The 20430-nt window shown below is 37.1% G+C and overlaps 1 protein-coding gene across 1 annotated transcript in view; it reads right to left on the bottom strand.

The window, feature by feature from the left end:
• LOC107573906 (uncharacterized) overlaps positions 1–20430 on the bottom strand; it is a 69493-nt gene that overhangs the window by 45782 nt on the left and 3281 nt on the right. Inside the window, exons 4-5 of the mRNA XM_016260364.1 lie at positions 10141–10333; positions 1720–1772 (exon numbers count right to left, since the gene is read on the bottom strand). Of these exons, the coding sequence (XP_016115850.1) occupies positions 1720–1772; positions 10141–10333 (246 nt within the window). The remainder of the gene's footprint in view (positions 1–1719; positions 1773–10140; positions 10334–20430) is intronic.

Here is a 20430-nt window from a genome sequence, read left to right as displayed (position 1 = left end):
CGGAGACATCGCGTGCGTGCTCTTTGCCCAAACAAAACAACGCATAGATCGTGTGTGTCATCAGATGTTAAACAACGTCAACACGGATGCACACATCCTTAAATGCTTTGGTAGTGCTCGCCATAATGAGATAAATAGAGATCGCTCTTACCACAGAAATGCACGTTTCAAACAAAACAGTCAATGAAGACGAAGAAGAGAATGATGTGTAGCTCCCGGCGCCGATTTATACTCTAGTCGCACTGGTAGTGACGTCATGGCTGTCGCCGGCCAACAAGTTGGTGTTTTTTCAATGTATGCTTCAGACACGGGTCACGACGAGGCATTCCCCATAGCGACCCCTAGAGGACGCAGTTCGAAGTTCCCATGAAAGGGAACTAAGGAAATGATAGTGGACCCGAAAAGATTGGGTGATTACAGTCCAGTAAATATTCAAGGTAAAACTATTGAACAAGTGGATAAGTATCTTGGGGTGGTCATTGATCATTCATTGACTTGGAAAGCCCACATTGATTATCTCTGCTCCCGACAAAGACTAAATTTTTTAAGAAAACTTAGGTTAGTCGGATTAAGTCATCCTCCCGGAGCTGCTTCCGTGTACAACTGTTGGCGCAAGCTACATTAAATTGATTATTACGTTCTGAATATGGATATTTTTCTTACAAAAACGCATCAATTCGCTACAGGAGAACTTTGTTCACCCCCTGGAGCTGTGTGAGACACTTTTTTTTTAGTGGATGGGCACTTTTTATTTCACTTCTTTTGGATTGAAGCACTGCAACCCCCACTGAGTGGCATTAAACAGCTTGAAAGATCAAAGACAATTTTTAATATAACTCCGACTGGATTCATCTGAAAGAAGAAAGTCATATACACCTAGGATGACTTGAGGGTGAGTACTTTATGGCCTAATTTTCATTTTTTACAACTTTTACAATGGTAAGCACAGAAAATCAACGTAACTGTTTTAAATGTCAAACATAACTGAACGTCAAACAATAACAGGTCTTTCCCTATTCCACAAAAAAAAAAAAAACACATTAAATAGCACTTTATTTCAGCATTTATGCTCCTCATTCAGCCCTATGCAAAGCATGCTGAGAACAAGACATCCACTGCCCCGTTTCAGTCAATGCAACAGAAATGTTTCATATAGTCCCAACACAAATGAATTAAGTTTTTACATGATCCATTACATGGATTAACATTTTACAAGCACAATTTCATTTAACGTTATACTTTTGAGTGCAGGTGACAATTAAGTAAAAAATGTAAGATTTGTGTTGCTTTATATTATATTTAAGTAAACTGAGCAAACCGTGTAAATAATTTTTTTGCATGTACGTCGCCGTATGATGACAGAAATCATAATCACAGCCAGAATCCCCAAAAACACTCCAACTAGCCAAATCCAATTCTCTACCGCTAGAAAAGGAGAAGATGGGAAGAGAGTTGAGAGAAATGTTTTTTTTTCATTATTAAACTCGCTGCTTAAAGATTTTGTAAAACTCTCAATGCCTGTGTTACTTACTATGTTGTTCAGTGTCTTCAGTTTTGTCTTTATCTGTGTAGCTCAGTTTTTCCTTTGATTCTGTACCTGAATTTAGAGGATATTGAGAGGTCAGTCAGCATCAATGTGATGTTCAGATCATGATGAATAAACTTCAGCTGTCCGAATGCTTTAACAGTAATATTTCCTTATATCTGAGTTTCTCTCACCTGTGACTGTCACTGTGATCAAGATTTCTCCTTCAGTGTCCAGAACTCTGTATATTCCTGCATCACTGGCCAGAAATACTTTAAAGATCAGGTTTTCATCATTTTCATTCAGTCGATCGCTCTGAACCCCATGAGTTCTGTTCCAAACCTCCCTCCACTCTCCACTAGAGCTTTTCTCCACTTTATCAGCATTAGAAAACAGAACAGACATCTTCAGCTCCTCGCCTGTTTTCACAGTAATCTCATCTGAGGAGAAACAGAAAGACATTAATCATTATTATAATGCTGTCGATCAATCAAGACCATAAACACTTATTTATGATTGGGGACCAAATGTAATCATTTAGAAAAGTACATGCTGATGTTTGATCAGTTTTTTCTTTACCATGAATATGAAGTTGGTACGTCCTGATAGTCGCTTCAGCTCTGTCTGATCATTATTGTAATGGACTTTCAAGTAGTATTTCCCAGCGTCACTGAAGCTCAGATTCTTGATGACGACGTCACAGTTTCCTTCTTTAAACACTCGTCCACTACATTCTTCATCCTGACACACATCAATGTCTTCTGACCGACTGAGTAACTCAATGGGAACAATATTATTGGCCTCAGATTCACATGTTAGTGTGACGTTTCCTCCCTTTTTTCCTGACACAGATATAGAGGTGTTTCCTGCAAATACAGCATAATATAATATTCAATCAATAGATAGTATCAGTAATGAAAAATGCATGTGTTTCTGTCTATTCTCAGTAATTAATGTTATCATAAAATATTCTAATAAGAGTCAGTTTAGTCAGCTGGATTTTCTTTTGCTGAAGACATTTCTTCACACATTCAAGTGGATTCATCAGCTGTGAACTGATGGAGGAGTTTCTCTAATATTTAGCATCAGAAATGAATGTAAATATTAAGGATGCTCATTGCTCATCAGAGACATGATCTATTTTGCCATTGTGCTTGTAAAACTTGAAGAACCTCAGACACTTTGATCTTCTGAGATGCAGACAATACAAACACAGTGTATTAACATACAGGCATCTGTTTCAACACCTCACAGAGAGAAGATACAGGAAAAACTCCTTTCTCACCTATTCTTTTCATCCACTTCCCTCACTCATCTCCCATCACTCAGCGTACTCAGAATGGTCAACTGCATAATATAATGTTCTACATGAATGCAAGTGATATTCACAGTCATGTTTGGTATCATTTGAATTGTCTCAAGTTGACTGGTACAATGGTCTCAATCTTACAAGAAGTAGACTAAAGTAGAAAAAACAGATTATTTCATGCAAATCACCATCTGTCCCCAGAAGGTGTAAACTCTCCATGTCTAGGACTTTATCAATGCAAATTCCAATTGTTAGTTCCTGTCTCCATTTTGGAGGATGTTTGTCTTAATCTGAGTACTTAAGTGAATGTTGCAAGAAGATTGGGGCGCTTCTGTACCCAGATGAGCCCGAAGTGTGGAGTGTGTCCATATATTCTACTATGTATTAAGTCAGGTATGCATCCTTTACTCTTAGATCTATGTCTCAGAATTTGATGTCTTGTATTGATTATCCCTGAATTGGCTATGTAATTGGCATAATACATTTTACCTGACTGATAATAAATTGTCACATTTGATGTTATTCTGACTTACTCTAAAAAAATGTTCTCAAGTAGATTAAGTGAAGGTGTATGTTTCCGCAAATCTGCGTCCAGGGTTAAGTGCATACTAGATCTCAGGTGAGATGGAGCATGGGGCACATCAGGTGAGATACTAGATTTCTGACTAACTGCTTGGCTTTAGTTAAGTTGTACTCAGTTGCATTAACTATGGGGGGCTTGTCATAGTACTAGTCATAACCGCTGGTTATCGTGTCAGATTTATTTAAGTTGTACGTAGTTATATAACTATTGGTGGCTAGACAAATGGTATTAGCATAACCTCTGATTATCGTTTGAGCTTTAACTAAGTTGTACATGGGTGACTGTAGGGGACTAAACAGAACTACTGTTTAAAGAATGGTATGCATGGGCAACCTATTAAATGGTATAAGTCATAACCTCTGGCTAATGATCTGAATGGCGAGTTTGTGATTGTGAGGTCCACGTAAAACAACCGACATGAGACACTCTGAGTGACATAGATTCCTAATGAACGAGTAAATATAAAGTAAAGTCAGAAGAAGAATCATTAGAAATGGAGAAACAACCAATTTTCATTTCAATCCAAACTCGAGGTCATAATAAAATGGAGTCAGATTAGAGTTGAACTTAAATTGAATAACTTTGAGCACTCAGCGAATTCGCAGTAAACCTTGATCCACCGTTGGATACCTCCTTTGGGCCAATTGTGTGGACCTTACATGCTCTTCAACTAGACACTCAACCTCAGGTTACTTCATTGTCTCTACATGAAATAAAACCATTAAATGCTCAATCAAAAGCACTAATGAGATCTGGTTTCATTAATTAATAGAAAACCGCAGGCAGGCCCGGATTAAGAACATATAGGGCCCTGGGGCTATAGCAAACCCAAGGGCCCCCCTTAACAGTAGCGTATCTTGGTGCCACAACGTTTTCTACAACAGGAATAATTAGTTGTTGTTGTTTTTTTTTATCAAATCTCCAACTCCCAGAGATACAATGAGTATGCACACTAAATATTCCAGGTTACAATACATTAAAAGAATAAATACATTAACACTAGATATGAAGTCAAAGCAAGCAGGTTTCCAGAAGCAGCAACAACTTTTGAGCATATACAGCTCCCTTAAGGAGTTTATTTTAAATAGTTTTATTATTAGAAGGTCTTCTTTCTGGCCCTAGAAGAGGAGAATCATCAGGGCTGGACTGGTGCTAAAATTCAGCCCATCTGGCCCACGCAGTCCCCCATAAATGTCTTGCTGTTAGGGCAACTGGAATAAATAAATTATTTATTAATAAATGACAGACGAAAACAAATTATATTTTTGAATACTTAAAATGCATTTAACAATATTAATATGCCATTATATTGCAGGCTCTTAATTATTGAATTAATATTTTTCTGCAATTAAAGTTTATTAGAACTATTAAATTCTCCTTTGTAGTTGCCCTAATGAAAAGCTAATTCTTGAATCCAGAGTTAATTGTGTAGTATTACTAAACCTTTATAAAAGTGCCTTTATTTGACCCAATATTTAATAGGCTATAATTAGCTTATAATATTTTTCGTGACATTAATAATAAATATCATTAATGCCATATTTCTACAGTGTCAGTAACTGCATGTGAAATCGCCTAGGTGTGGTGCTGTGGATTAAATTGCTTATTTACAGTTTTGTACAGTTTAACTCTACACTTTACATGGTCGGTGCTATTCAATCTTTACTGTTCAAATATAAGTGTCATGTGTGTGTGGAATTCAAATGGAAAAGCACTGCTTATTATCACTTCAATAGAGCGGCGAAAGTGTCGAGCTATCACCTTTATTTATATAGTGCTTGTAACAATACAGATTGTGTCAAAGCACTTTACAGTATTGAATAGAAAAATAGTGTGTCAATAATGCAAAATGACAATAGTAAACACTCAATTTTCAGTTAAAGGCAGTTCATCATTGAATTCAGTGATGTCCTCATCCAGCTCAGTTCAGTTTAAATAGTATCTTTGCAATCAAGTCAACGATATCGCTGGATATTAAGTGTCCCCAACTAAGCAAGTCAGAGGAACCAAAACTCCATCGGTGACAGAATGGGGAAAAAACCTCGGAAGAAACCAGGCTCAGGCGGGGGGCCAGTTCTCCTCTGACCAGACGAAACCAGCAGTTCAATTCCAGGCTGCAGCAAAGTCACATTGTGCAGAGGACTCATCTGGTTCCTGTGGTCTTGTCCCGGTGGTCGTCTGAGACAAGGTCTTTACAGGGGATCTGTATCTGGGGTGCATCTAGTTGTTCTGGTCTAGTTGTCAGCACTGTGGCGGCGGGAGACACTGGTTCGGTGTGGTTCAGCTGTTCTTTTGCGCTGCGCGGTTTATTCAGGTAATGTAGTGCCGTTTCATCACTTGGCTTTTAGTGTTTGTTTCACATGCGCTACAGTAAAGCCGAGGCGATTAAAAGATACCCACAACTCTAGTATAAATGAGAACAAAGACGCTCATATCTTTTGGACTGAAATAGAGCAGACACTAATATGGGTGTGGTTGGATTTCTGCAATCGGCACACCAGGAAAAGCTTGGGTGCTCACGATGGCCAATCAATTCTAGGTCTACTTTTCCTTTCCTCCATAGCCAATCACATCAGGCCACTTCAATTCACGGGCCTAGCCCTTATGTTAACCCGGCCCTGACAGCAGGTTCAGTCAGAAGTCTAAATGCAACGACCAGAGCTTTACCTTATAAACTACTTGGCTTTAACTCTTTCCTGCTTTTACCAAAAAAGGACAGCAATTGTTTATAATAATGAACACAGCACTAAAAAAAGTGACTTACATAGCAGCAACCAGATATTTGTTATAAAAAATTTATTAAAAATATAAAGGGCAATAAGAGCGAGCAATATTAGCAGTGGCTCATTTTAACATGTCAAATGTTGATGAAAATAATATAAAGCTGCAGCAGATGTACGAGTGCAGTTGTAATGAATTCCTGAACGATGTTTATTAATAAATGAACTGTATGATAAACCAGTGAACATTTCCACCATCAATCCACAAATGTTAACACAAGTCTTCACTGAGTGACACAACAGAGAAATAATTCACTAGAATAACTCTAGCTGACGCTGAACACAAGAATAAATAGAGTTTATGAACATAAAGTACACTGACCGCTGTGATAGACGAGACAAAGCAGCAGCAGCAGAAGATTCAAGCATCTGAACCTGATGAGAATAAGAGCTGTTATGAGACAGATACAGACAAAAACACATTAATATTAGCTATATATATATATGATAAAAATGTCTAATAAGAAACAAACTATAATCTGAATCTTTAGTTTAATAAATTATTTCAGTGTAATACTCAGACTCAAAATGACCAGACAAACTCCAAAGTTTATTAAATAATTTTCCTGTTACCAACTAGTCCTCTTATCTGAGTAATTGATATAGAATAATCAAATCATTATAATAAAACACATCATAATCATCATCATCATCATCATAATCACACAACAAGATCAATGTTGACTCATTTCCTTAGCATCACTAGCAGATATATTTTTCCACAAACAGAAACAAAACTATTGAAATAATAACACAACAACACACAAGTTGATTTTATACTGAAAAACACAAAAACTTACATTTTAAAAGTTCTGTATGAATCTTTTGTTCTGGCGTAAACCACCGCACATTTAACAAAACAAAACAAAAGTGACAGCACAGAATCCCACACAGGTGAGACAGCGCTTCCAGGTGAAATCTGATCTCATATTAGCTTATCAACTGAACGAGTCACATGACTGGAATCACAACACAGAAAAATGTCATTCCTTTATTCTGCGTTCTGTGTTCAAAATGTAAAACATGTAGAAGTTTAAACTGTATAATTAGACCAAAATGCAGAGACACTATAAAATGCAGAGGCAAAATAAAGCACTCAATAATAGTTTCGATATCAGATTAATATAGTGTTGCTTCCTCACTTTGATTTGTTACAAAACACTATAATGAAAATTATTACTTGTTACTTTATTACTTGTCCTATTACTTGTTTCGCTTCTGTTTCAGTTTTTATAACCATTTCTTACTGTGTCAGTAAGTTGTTGTTTTTTAGCATGTGTGTTTGGCAGTGTTATTTTTTAGGATTACTGATAAACTACTGTCTTTTGATTTGTAGTATTTGTATTTGTTATTTATTTTAATTTTAGTTAAATTATGTCTGAATTTATTATGTCTGTATAGGTCTTTTATTAAGTTTTTAGTTTTATTTAATTTGAGTTATTTTAATACTTCAACAAACTAAATGGAAATGAAATAATGCATATATTGCATTTATAAATGTGTATGTACATATACAGTATATATGTATGTGTGTGTGGTTGTACACACATGTAGTTGGTTTTTTGGTGTTTGGCTTAGTGTCATGTTAGAATCATTATTATACTCTATTTGTTCTTTAATATTTTGAATTGTTTTTAGCTTTATTGTTTTGTTTTTCATTTATATGTTAAGTTTTGAAATGTTGTTGTATGCATTTGTCACTTTTATTTAATCTCTTTATTTTTAAAACTTTTACTTTTACTTTACTTACTTTTGCCAAGTAAGACATGTTCCTGGATCAACATAACTGTCCAAAAATATAGACTTAACCCAATCCCTACCCCTAAACCTAACCCTACCCAAAATTTATTATGTGAAATGATAGCCGATTAACAAGAGTGTAGAAGCACCTAACCCTGATCGTAAGCCTAAAACAAATATTTCGTGAAAAGGTATCCCTCAATTCTGATTGGTTGATAGGAATGTTGATCCTGGATCATGTTGTACTTAGTGAAATCACGGTCACCCTACAATTCTGCAGAAGGTAACAGTTACTTTGTCTTTCAGCACATCAGTGATGAAGGAAAGATTCTCAACACTTTTAAAGCAGGTAAAGTCATTTATTAAGATGTTTAAACATACAGAAAGTAGAATAGAATTACATACTGTACAGAAAATCTTAATTTTCCTCTTATACCCTGAACAAAGCAATGTTAAACATGAGAGAGATACAACTCTAAGAAAAGAAAAAGACCATAAATCTAAAAATAATATAAAAAAAACTTAAACATTGATTAATGCGCCAGAGACTGTAGTCAGTATCATACTGTAATGATGAAGAACAGTGTCTCATGTTTAATTCACATATATCTTTTTAAAGAGATCTGCGGATGCCAGATCTTGATTTGCAATATTCCTTCAATAGAGTCACAAACAGAGCAAAACAATAGCTGAACTCACAAGACATGACTGCTCTCATCTGCACATATCTGATTATAAAAACCTTGACAGTCACAGGGAGGTAATAAGAATGATTTACGATAAATATGTTTTATCCTAAACATCTATTGATTGATTTGGTGCAGTTTATAAAGAGAGTTTAAAATCCATCAAACATTTCTTGCTTCTAGATTTTAAGTTAAATGACAGACAAAAACGTAACATGTATAATATCATCAAATGCAATATTAAAATACATCATTAAAAAAAGTAAGAATTTTGCTGTATCAAAAGAGGTTGTGATATTTATAAAGCAGTGATTTCCTTTTTCAAATAAAAAGATAGTTCCTTAAAATCCCAGAGTAAGCAGAAGGCAACAGCGGCAAGAAAAAAACTTCAGATGTTTAAAATGGTGTCCTCTTCATTGCATTGGCACATATTTCAACAGATTTGTGCAGAACATGCATAGAAATACATACAAATTACAGTACAATCAGAGGATCCAGTTGCTCTGTTATGCTGTGGGATCATATTCATATTCTGCTGGTTTTAGAGTGAACGATCAGCGCAAATCAACATGAAGTTGATCACCTTTATCTTTTTTTTGAAATCGTGGACTCTCAAGGCAAATTTTTCACAAAATAATGTCAGCTCACACATCATTAAAACAACAATTACTATAATATTTTTAAAGATACATATCACCCCCCAGCTGCCAGTATATGTTGACAGAATTGTGTTGGTGTTGAAGGGAAATAACAAGTAACCAGTGGCGTCGCAGGTGTTCAGGACTCCTGTGCAGTTGAGTCACGTTTAGTGAAGATCATTATAGTTCCTCCAGTTCCTGTCTGTGCTCTGTATTCTCCTCTGCTGGAACCTGTGTGTGACCTCTGTGCTGACGGCGCCGTATGATGATAGAAATCACAATCACAGCCAGAATCACCAAACACACTACAACTGGCACAATCCATTTAGCTGCAGATGGAAAAGAGGAAGATGGGAAGAGAGCACAATTTAAAAAAAAAATTTTTTCATTATTACTCACTGCTTGAAGATTTTGTAAAGCCAGATTTGGCTAGGCTTTGGATGTGTGGATCTGGCCTGATTTGCACTGAGACACGGCACATTTAGCCACATTCTGCCCGATTACAGACCATAAGGGCTGGTCTGATTTTGGCTGAGATATGGGCATGCAGACCCGGACCAGTTTAGGGTTACAATGTGGTAAATGTAGCAGTGACACTTAAACTTAAACATAATATCTTTTCCCTGCCCTTGTTATGTTAGTTTTTACTGTATTTTTTATTTTAATTCCTATTAATATTTTTCCCTTTTATCCAACATTCTCTTTTTTCTTTTACTACATTTGGAAATTAATGATTTAATTAATATCATGAAACAAGCTTAAAGTGGTTAAGGGAACTTTAAAATTTTTGCTATATGAGTTTCGAGACATGCGCACTAGCTAATGACATCTAATGACAAAACCTGACGGGCTTTTTGTGCTGCTTCCAGAACTCTGTATGTTCCTGCATCACTGGCTGTAAACGATTTAAAGATCAGGTTCCCATCAGTAACATTCAGTCGATCGCTCTGAACCCCATCAGTTCTGCTCCAAACCTCCCTCCACTCTCCACTAGAGCTTTTCTCCACTTTATCAGCATTAGACAACAGAACAGACATCTTTAGCTCCTCGCCTGTTTTCACAGTAATCTCATCTGAGGAGAAACAGAAAGACATTAATTTTATTGTAATGCTGTCAAGCATTCAAGGCCATGAACACATATTTAGTATCGGGGTACTAAATGTAATCATTTAAAAAAGCAGATGCTGATGTTTGATCAGTTTTGACTTTACCATGAATATGAAGTTGGTAGTCCCTGGTTTGTCGCTTCAGCTCTGTCTGATTATTAGTGTAATAGATTCTCAGAATATATTTCCCAGCGTCACTGAAGCTCAGATTCTTGATGACGACGTCACAGTTTCCTTCTTTAAACACTCGTCCACTACATTCTTCATCCTGACACACATCTATGTCTTCTGGCTGACTGAATAACTCAATGTGAACAATTTTAATGGCCTTAAATTCACATGTTAGTGTGACGTTTCCTCCCTTTTCTCCTGACACAGGTTTAGATGTGTTTTCTGCAAATACAGACAATAAATATTCATTCAATAGAAAGTATCAGTAATGAAAAATGTGTTTCTGTCTATTCTCAGTAATAAATGTTTTTATAAAATATTCTAATATAGTTAATTTAGTCAACCAAGGTCTTCAGGATTACTAGAAACCTCCAAGCAGGTGTGAGCTGGAGCTAAACTAAAGAGCTGCGGCCCTCCAGGAATTGAGTTTGACACCACTGTATTTCGACTGGTCTTTTTATTTTTCCAATTAGTGCAAAGAAATGCAAGTACTGGCAGTGCATCAGATGGAGAGATTGAAAAGTTCATCAAAAGATGGCTGCTGCTCACTTTGGACAGAGATGGGGGAAGAAAAGAGCGTCCCCAAATGCAAACAAATTCTTCCAAAGGTACACTGTAATTTTAACTGTAAAATTTTGTAAAAAAAATGCTACGGAGAAAAACTGTTAATATGTTAACAGTAAGTTCCCGTACTATATACAGGGAAAAACTGTAAAATATCTAACCAGATATTTCATGTAATTTTACAGTAAAAATAACAAATCAATGTATAATTTAGTCAAAAACTGTAATCTGATATTCCCAGAATTTCCTGCATGACACTCCACATTTGAAAGTATTTTGTTTAAATAATCATGTTTTTTAATAGTTTTTGTCATTAGTTATGTATATTTGGGCTTTATGTTACATCTTCTGTTGTTTAATGAAAGTTGAATGCATTATTTAAGTATCATGTGTGTTACTATGATGGTGTTTTGTGTTTGTATGAATGACTCTGTGCACCTTCTGTATATTAGTATATACTTCTGCTCGTGGCGAAGCTACTCGTGATGAGCTTTGATTCTTCATGTGGCTTTCTCTTTTACCACCTGCATTATTATGGTGGTTGTCAGTATGTTAAAGGTACAAAACAGATTTTAATAGCAGTGCATTGTTGAATTTACTGGTTTACACATTTTCTTGTTTGTAAATTACAGTTTTATACTGTACAATTTACAGTTTTTGGCCGTAAATGTGTTTACAGTTTTTCTGTATTTTTTTACAAAATTATTCTGGCAACCACAGCTACAGTTACCATTCATATTATCAGTCTGAATAACCACACGTGTCATTGTCTTCTCCCCTGTTTGTCTCTCTTTCTGTCAATCTGTCACTCTTTTAGGGTATGCTTACTTTTAGGGTATGCTTACTAGTTTTTTTAATTCTTTTTTTTTTTTTTTTTCAGAAAATTTAATATCACTCATATTGTCATTGTGAGCACATATGGATGTTCTGGGGTAATTCATGGGGTAGTAGGTGGGGATGCCATGAAAATAAATGGTGTAAGGGCCAAACCCTTAATCTTTGTAAAGGTGACATATTTAGTTGGCATAAGTATGTGTAGGCTTAACAAGGACACTGTAAAATATGCATTTTATTTTAGTTGGAAGTAGATGCCATCTTAAGGATTTTAAGGTAACAATGTAATTTTGTGGAACAGAATCTTAACTGACTATTTTAGAAGTTGTAATTCTGTATGAGTAAGTGTAAGTATACTTAAACTGAGTCGACACCACCGGCATTGGGCCACTCGTCGATGTGATTGTGGCCCAGTGCTGCTGGTGTCGGCCCAGTTTCAGTACCCAGACTCGGGCCAGTACTGGCTAAGTGTTTCATTTCTCGTCGGACTCAGGCCAGTGTATTTGGGCCGATTCTGGGGCATCATTCATCCCATGTCCATGCTATGGAATTGAGTCTGGCAACCGCAGCCGGGCTGAGTTATTTCTTCTGGCCTGCCGGATCTGGGCCATTTTTGGGCCAAACAGTTTTGGCTACCTGGGATGTTTATTAATAAATTAACTGGAACAAACTGCATAGGTAAACCAGTGAAAATGTCCACCATCAAATTTCCACCAATAACTCTAGCTGACACTGAAAACCAAGAATAAATAGAGTTTATAAACATAAATGACACTGACCACTGTGATAGACGAGACAAAACAGCAGCAGCAGAAGATTCAAGTATCGGATCCTGTTGAGAATAAGAGCTGTTATGAGACTGATACAGACACACATCACAAACACATTAATACAGCCATAAAATACTGCTGAGTGGAAAAATATTACAGAACTGACCACAATACAGCAACTACAAACCTTCAGTTTTAGTTTTATTTAAAGATTTAACACATGTGGATGTTACGTGATAAAAATGTCTAATAACAAAAAGATCAAACTATAATCTGAGTCTTTGGTTTTATAAATATTAGTTATTATCTGAGTCAACATGATCCGTCAAATCCAAAGGCCCAATGCACACAAACAGACAGTTGTAGAGTAACCTGCTACCAAACAATCCACACATCAACGTAGAAATCATTTGATTGCATTGAGTAATCAATGTAGAACTTAATTACATTAATAATTCCACTAATAAAAACCATCATCATAATCTTCAGCGGCAGCATAACATGTTCGCTCATTTCCTTAGCATCATTAGCATCATTAGCAAGTTAACAGGCAACCCATTTCCACAAATAAACACAACTATTTATATAATAACACAAAAACATACAAGCTTTATATTTAAAAGGATAAAAAAAACTTACATTGTAAAAGTTCTGTACGAGTTTTACATTCTGGCTTTCTAAATTTCGTAAACCACTGCTGTGAGAGGTATGACTAAAAACAAAACCGAAAGTATCATTCCTACAAGGGGATTTTTCAGAGGGAATGTGGTTAGATCCTCTCACTAAAAGAGGAGTCTGATTGGCTCCTCCCACTAAAAGTAATTCATACAAAAAATAAATAAAATAAAAAACCAACAAAAAAAAATTTCTAACAAAAGTAGTGAAATCCAACAGCCTAAAGGTGAAAGGAAAAAATGGCAAGGGAGCACAGTTCACAGAAATCTCATCTGAGGAGAAACACAGACATGTATCCTTACTCATTATTATAATAGTGTCATTTAATCAAGGACATAAGCACATATTTAGTATTGGGGAACCAAATGTAATTTATTTAGATAAAATCAGCCGTTGGAAAATCCATGTTGGTGTAACGAATCAGTCCACTGAAGGCGAGCGTAGTGAAGAACCCAAGTGCAGTTTATTTACAGTGATCCAAACAATGCAAACAGACGAAGACTAGAGACACAGATTTGACGAGGCATGAACAGACTTGACGAGGCATAAAAGACTAGACTCACCGACAGCGGGTATAACATCAATACACGACAAAAGGCAATGGCAACATGAGGGCTACTTATAGCAGACAATGAGGGTCACATGACAAGAACAAACCAATGGGAAACAAGACACATGACTAAGACAACCAATCAGAACATGACACAATGAACAGAGGAACCAATGGCATGAATACATGAGGACAAGGGAAGCATGACACAAACAGGGTGAACCAATTACAAAATAAAAGACATGAAAACATGAACATGAAACAAAACCCAAAACCCACATTACATATCCCCCCTCTAAAGGCGGCTCCAGACGCCCAAACGAAACCCAAAAAGTCCAGGAGGGTGATGGAGTGGAGGCGGAACTGCGGGAGGGATGGAGGGCCAGGCCCATGAAGAGGAACAGGCAGATCGGGGAGCCATGGCGGAGCAGGCAGATCGGGGAGCCATGGCGGAGCAGAGACATGGACAGACCACTTGACTGTGACAGAGCAAGCAGAGAGTTCTTGAATGGCCTCCTTATCAGTGACAGGGCAGGCAGAGAGTTCTTGAATGGCCTCCTTGGCCGTGACAGGGCAGGCAGTGAGTTCGGAAGCGGACGCCACCACCTCAGGAGGTTCTGCAACGGATGCCGCCACCTCTGGAGGTTCTGCAGCGGATGCTACCACTTCTGGAGGCACAGGAAAGGCCCTTGGAGCAGACTCGTGGATAGGAGAGGGCTCTCAGACAGACTCATAGGCAGGAGAGGCCTCAGGAGCAGACTCGTGGACAGAAGAGGCCACAGGAGCGCAGTGTGCAGCCCACACACTCAAAATGGCGACCACCATTACAGGAAGGGCAGCAGAGTGTGGCATGACCTCTAAGATGGCGAAGCTTTAGAGCGCTGACGTCACTGGGATGCCTGCAGCTCGCACCGACATCAGAGGTGGGTCCATAACACTAGCAATCAGTCTTTTCAGTCTTAGCCCAAGCTCCGCGTCCGACTCAGGCGTGGTGGCCATCTTGGCCGGGGACTCAGGCGTGGCGGCCATCTTGGCCGGGGACTCAGGAGTGGCGGCCATGTCGCGACGAGACTCTGGAAGATCAGTCGAGACGTGACGAGACTCTAGAAGAGCTGCCATTTTGTGAAGAGACTCTTGTGTGGCGGCCATCTTACGATGAAGCTCTTGAATGGCGGACATGTTGTGAAGAATCTCTTGATGTGTCAGCACAACCGCAGAGCAAAGTCTATATACTCAGCAAGGGACCAGTGAACCTTTCCCCCAGGAAGCTGGGAGCAAATGGGTTCATTAAGACCCACCCGAAACATGTCCTTAAGGGCCACATCATTAAAATCCACCTGGTGACAAAGTCCACAAAAGTCCTCCACGTAATCCTCTATGGCCCGGTTTCCTTGACGAAGGCAGAGGAGGCGTGAAACTGCTGGGTTCATAGTGTTGGGTTGTGTATTCTGTAACGAATCAGTCGACTGAAGGCGAACGTAGTGAAGAACCCAAGTGCAGTTTATTTACAGTGATCCAAACATCCAAACAGACGAAGACTAGAGACACAGACTTGACTTGAGGGCTACTTATAGCAGACAATGAAGGTCACATGATAAGAACAAACCAATGGGAAACAAGACACATGACTAAGACAACCAATCAGAACATGACACAATGAACAGAGGAACCAATGGCATGAATACATGAGGACAAGGGAAGCATGACACAAACAGGGTGAACCAATTACAAAATAAAAGACATGAAACCATGAACATAAAACAAAACCCAAAACGCACATTACAGTTGGAGACTAATCAAAATGTTTATGTTGTTTCCAGTCCAGCATGTAATATCAACACAATCACTAAAAGAAACCCAGAAAGCAAATGCTGATGGTTTGATCAGTTTTGACTTTACCATCAATATGATTAAGTTGGTACTCTCTGATTTGGCTCCAGCTCTGACTGATCATTACTGTAACAGACATTCAAAAAGTATTTCCCAACTCGTCCACTACATTCTTCATCCTGACAAACATCTGTGTTTAGTGAATTGGTGGGTTTTTGTTAAATGTGAGCCAAAATCATCACAATTAAAAGAACCAAAGACTTAAACTACTTCAGTCTGTGTGCACTGAATTTATTTAATACACGAGTTTCACAATTTGAGTTGAATTACTGAAATAAATGAACTTTTCCACGACATTCTAATTTATTGAGATGCACCTGTATACTCTTTCAAAAAATAGTTACAATAGTGCAAATTCCTTGAGCAGACAAAAGCAGCTGTGGGAAGAAAAAACTAATAGATGATGAAGATACTTTATGAGAATCTAAAACTCTTCCTAAGGCCATATTAAATATTCATATTATTTAAACATACAGTATATGTTTAAACATATAAATATGTACATAGTGAATACTCTCCAAATGTTTATAGAAACTATAGTTGATCAATAGAAACGATTCCGAGTTTGTGAATGAACCTTTCAGTTACTAGTCCAGATCTTTAACCAGGTCACTTTAACTAAATGCAAATAGTCAGCATAAAGATGTGGTCCAGCAGAAATGATCATATGTACTGGAAATTAAAAACATATTGCAGTATGTCTGTTGGCAGAATCCTCTGCAGATCTGTTGACGCTGAAGGCAAAGTTACAAGTAACGGCTGGAGTACACAACATGACTTATGGACAAATTATGGACTGTTTCGCAGTCTGAGCCCGAGCCCTTACAGTCTGAAGATTTGAGCCCTTCTGCAGACTTCTACAGTCAGAACTGACAGATTTCACAGAAAATCATGTATGATAGACACAAACTCTTTAGTTTTTTTAGCTTCAGACTTCATAGTCAGAGGAGATCAAACATGTTTGATATTTTTGAGCTGATTTTAGAACACATTGTTGTATTTGTCAGGCGTCTCCTAGCAACACGACATGTTTCTGTGTGAGTTTGTTGGGCTTGTAATGACTTGTAAGTCTAGTGTGTGATCCTCAATCATTTAGTGTGTGATAGCTTGTTTTAATCTGTAACAGTATGTGATGCCTAGTGTTAAAAACCTGTTCAGATGAACTGAATTCCAGTCTTAACCCTTGTTAACTAGGTGTGCTGAACTTCTGGGCCTCTGTACAGTTTTGTTGTGTCGGGGCCCTCGAAGGAGATTGTTATGGGCTAATTCATGTATTTTGTGCTATATATTTAAAGCCAAGAAAAAACATTCATGTCAAATTTGAAGAAACACTGTATTTGTTATCAATATGAACATATAACACATTTGAATAACAATAATTTTTAAAATACGCTTATAAAATAATATAATAATATAAACAGTAAAATAATATAAATCATCTTGTAAAATAAGCATTGAATCATTATTTATGTAGTTTTGATCTCTTGGCTGTTTGCATTTGGCTCAAACAAAGTCTACTTCAAGATTGTATATGAATTTTCTAATCCCTGAAATACATTTCGAAATATATTTTGGTATATGAGGAGAAACTAAATATATATTCTATTTCTAGTCAAAAATATATTTCATTGAGCTTCACTGTTTACAACATATCTTTGGCATATATTTAAAATATATTTTGGTATTTTGTTTGTATTTTGTAATCAGACCACAATGCAGATCCAAAAATAAAGCACTGAATAATAGTCTCTATATCAGCTCAAGTGTTGCTTCACTTTGATTTACTGCGTCAAATCTCTCTGTGCAAATATCTATTAAACATCCTCATGATTTTCTCGTGTAGTTTTAATACTGGATGTGGTTTATTAGCTTAGTCTGATGTAAATATTCCAGGTTTCACACAACATACTGTAAGCTCTATGAACAGCATCCGGGACATGCTTTTGATCAATTATTATGGTCATCGTATTACATAAAAAGCACTTTACAAAAACATACAAACACAAGTCATGTCTCTTCTTGGTTTACATGTAGTAACAGTTGAAATAGTGTATGTAACGTTACACAGACCACAGTTATACATCAGTCTCATATTAACACATGTAATGTTTAAGTGTTCTGGCTAAACTTTCAGAACAGTTCATGTTTTCTGGTGTTGATTTTTCTTAAACTGAAGGACAAAGTGAGTGTTTTCTGAGGTAACGTGAGACAGGACGCTCACGCTGCAATTCTGAACAAGTCACAGTTACTTTGTCTTTCAGCACATCAGTGATGAAGGACAGATTCTCAACACTTTTAAAGCAGGTAAAGTCATTTATTAAGATATGTTTAAACATACAGACAGTAGAATAGAATGACATACTGTATAGAAAATCTTAATTTTCCTCTTATACACCGAACAAAGCAATGTTAAACATGAGAGAAATACAACTCTTAAGAAAAGAAAAATACCATAAATCTAAAAATAATATAAAAAAAACTTAAAAACATTGATTAATGCGCCAGAGACTGTAGTCAGTATCATACTGTAATGATGAAGAACAGTGTCTCATGTTTAATTCACAAACATCTTTTTAAAGAGATCGCGGATGCCACAGATCTTGATTTGCAATATTCCTTCAATAGAGTCACAAACAGAGCAAAACAATAGCTGAACTCACAAGACATGACTGCTCTCATCTGCACATATCTGATTATACAAACCCTGACAGTCACAGGGAGGTAATAAGAATGATTTACGATAAATATGTTTTATCCTAAACATCTATTGATTGATTTGGTGCAGTTTATAAAGAGAGTTTAAAATCCATCAAACATTTCTTGCTTCTAGATTTTAAGTTAAATGACAGACAAAAACATAACATGTATAATATCATAAAATGCAATATTAAAATACGTAATTAAAAAAGTAAGAATTTTGCTGTATCAAAAGAGGTTGTGATATTTATAAAGCAGTGATTTCCTTTTTCAAATAAAAAGATAGTTCCTTAAAATCCCAGAGTAAGCAGAAGGCAACAGCGGCAATAAAAAAACTTCAGATGTTTAAAATGGTGTCCTCTTCCTTGCATTGGCACATATTTCAACAGATTTGTGCAGAACATGCATAGAAATACATATAAATTACAGTACAATCAGAGGATCCAGTTGCTCTGTTATGCTGTGGGGATCATATTCATATTCTGCTGGTCTTAGAGTGAACAGTCAGTGCAAATCAACATAACGTTGATCACCTTTATCTATGATGATTTCTGGTAATTCTACAGCATTCTACTAGATTTCTCCAGTTTCAAATCAGCTGTTAGAGTTGAATAGGACACATGACTGGAATCATGTAAGAATCCACCCGCCAGCCCAAAAAGCAGAATCCAGCGGCCTGGTTCTGAATTTATCAGGATTTAGTTTAAATTTTAGTCTAGCTCTGTTTTCAGTCTGACTCCAATTTCAAATGATCAGTTTTTAATCAGTTTGTCCTTTGATTCTGTACCTGATTCTAGAGGATATTGAGAGGTCAGTCTCACAGTTCAGCATCAATGTGATGTTCAGATCATGATGAATAAACCTCAGCTGTCCAAATGCTTTATAAATAATATTTCCACAAATCTGAGTTTCTCTCACCTGTGACTGTGACTGTGATCAAGATGTTTCTTTCATAGTCCAGAACTCTGTATGTTCCTGCATCTCTGTCCAGAAATGATTTAATGATCAGGTTCCCATCAGTAACATTCATTCGGTCACTCCAGACCCCATCAGTTCTGTTCCAAACCTCCCTCCACTCTCCACTAGAGCTTTTCTCCACTTTATCAGCATTAGACAACAGAACAGACATATTTAGCTCCTCGCCTGTTTTCACAGAAATCTCATCTGAGGAGAAACAGAGAGACATTCATTTTATTGTAATGCTGTCAATCAATCAAGGCCATGAACACATATTTAATATCGGGGAACCAAATGTAATTATTTAAAAAAGCAGATGCTGATGTTTGATCAGTTTTGTCTTTACCATGAATATGAAGATGGTACGCCCTGGTTTGTAGCTTCAGCTCTGTCTGATCATTAGTGTAATAGATTCTCAGAATGTATTTCCCAGCGTCACTGAAGATCAGATTCTTGATGACGACGTCACAGTTTCCTTCTTTAAACACTCGTCCACTACATTCTTCATCCTGACACACATCTATGTCTTCTGACCGACTGTTTAATTCAATGTGAACAATTTTAATGGCCTTAAATTCACATGTTAGTGTGACGTTTCCTCCCTTTTTTCCTGACACAGATATAGAGGTGATTCCTGCAAATACAGTATAATATTCATTCAATAGAACGTCTCGGTTATGAATGGTAACCCTCGTTCCCTGAAGAAGGGACCGGAGACGTCACGTCGGATAACCAATGAATTGGGATCTCGCTTAGAGAGACCAATCTACTTTGAGTGTAAACTAAACGAGCCAATGCACATTGGCATGCGATTATTGCATCCAGCTGCGGCTGATCACAGCGTGAATATAAGAAGGCAGCAGATGCAGCGCATATTCAGGTTTTCGCTGAGGAGACGAGCCGGTGACCCGGCCGCTCGGCAGTGGTACAGGAGCTGTGGCGACGGGACGTGACG

The sequence above is a fragment of the Sinocyclocheilus grahami genome, unplaced genomic scaffold (assembly GCF_001515645.1).
Source record: "Sinocyclocheilus grahami isolate Dianchi unplaced genomic scaffold, SAMN03320097.WGS_v1.1 scaffold2065.1, whole genome shotgun sequence".
Taxonomy (NCBI): domain Eukaryota; kingdom Metazoa; phylum Chordata; class Actinopteri; order Cypriniformes; family Cyprinidae; genus Sinocyclocheilus; species Sinocyclocheilus grahami.
The sequence above is the reverse complement of the archived record's forward strand: the minus strand, read 5'-3'. Positions and strand labels throughout refer to the sequence as shown.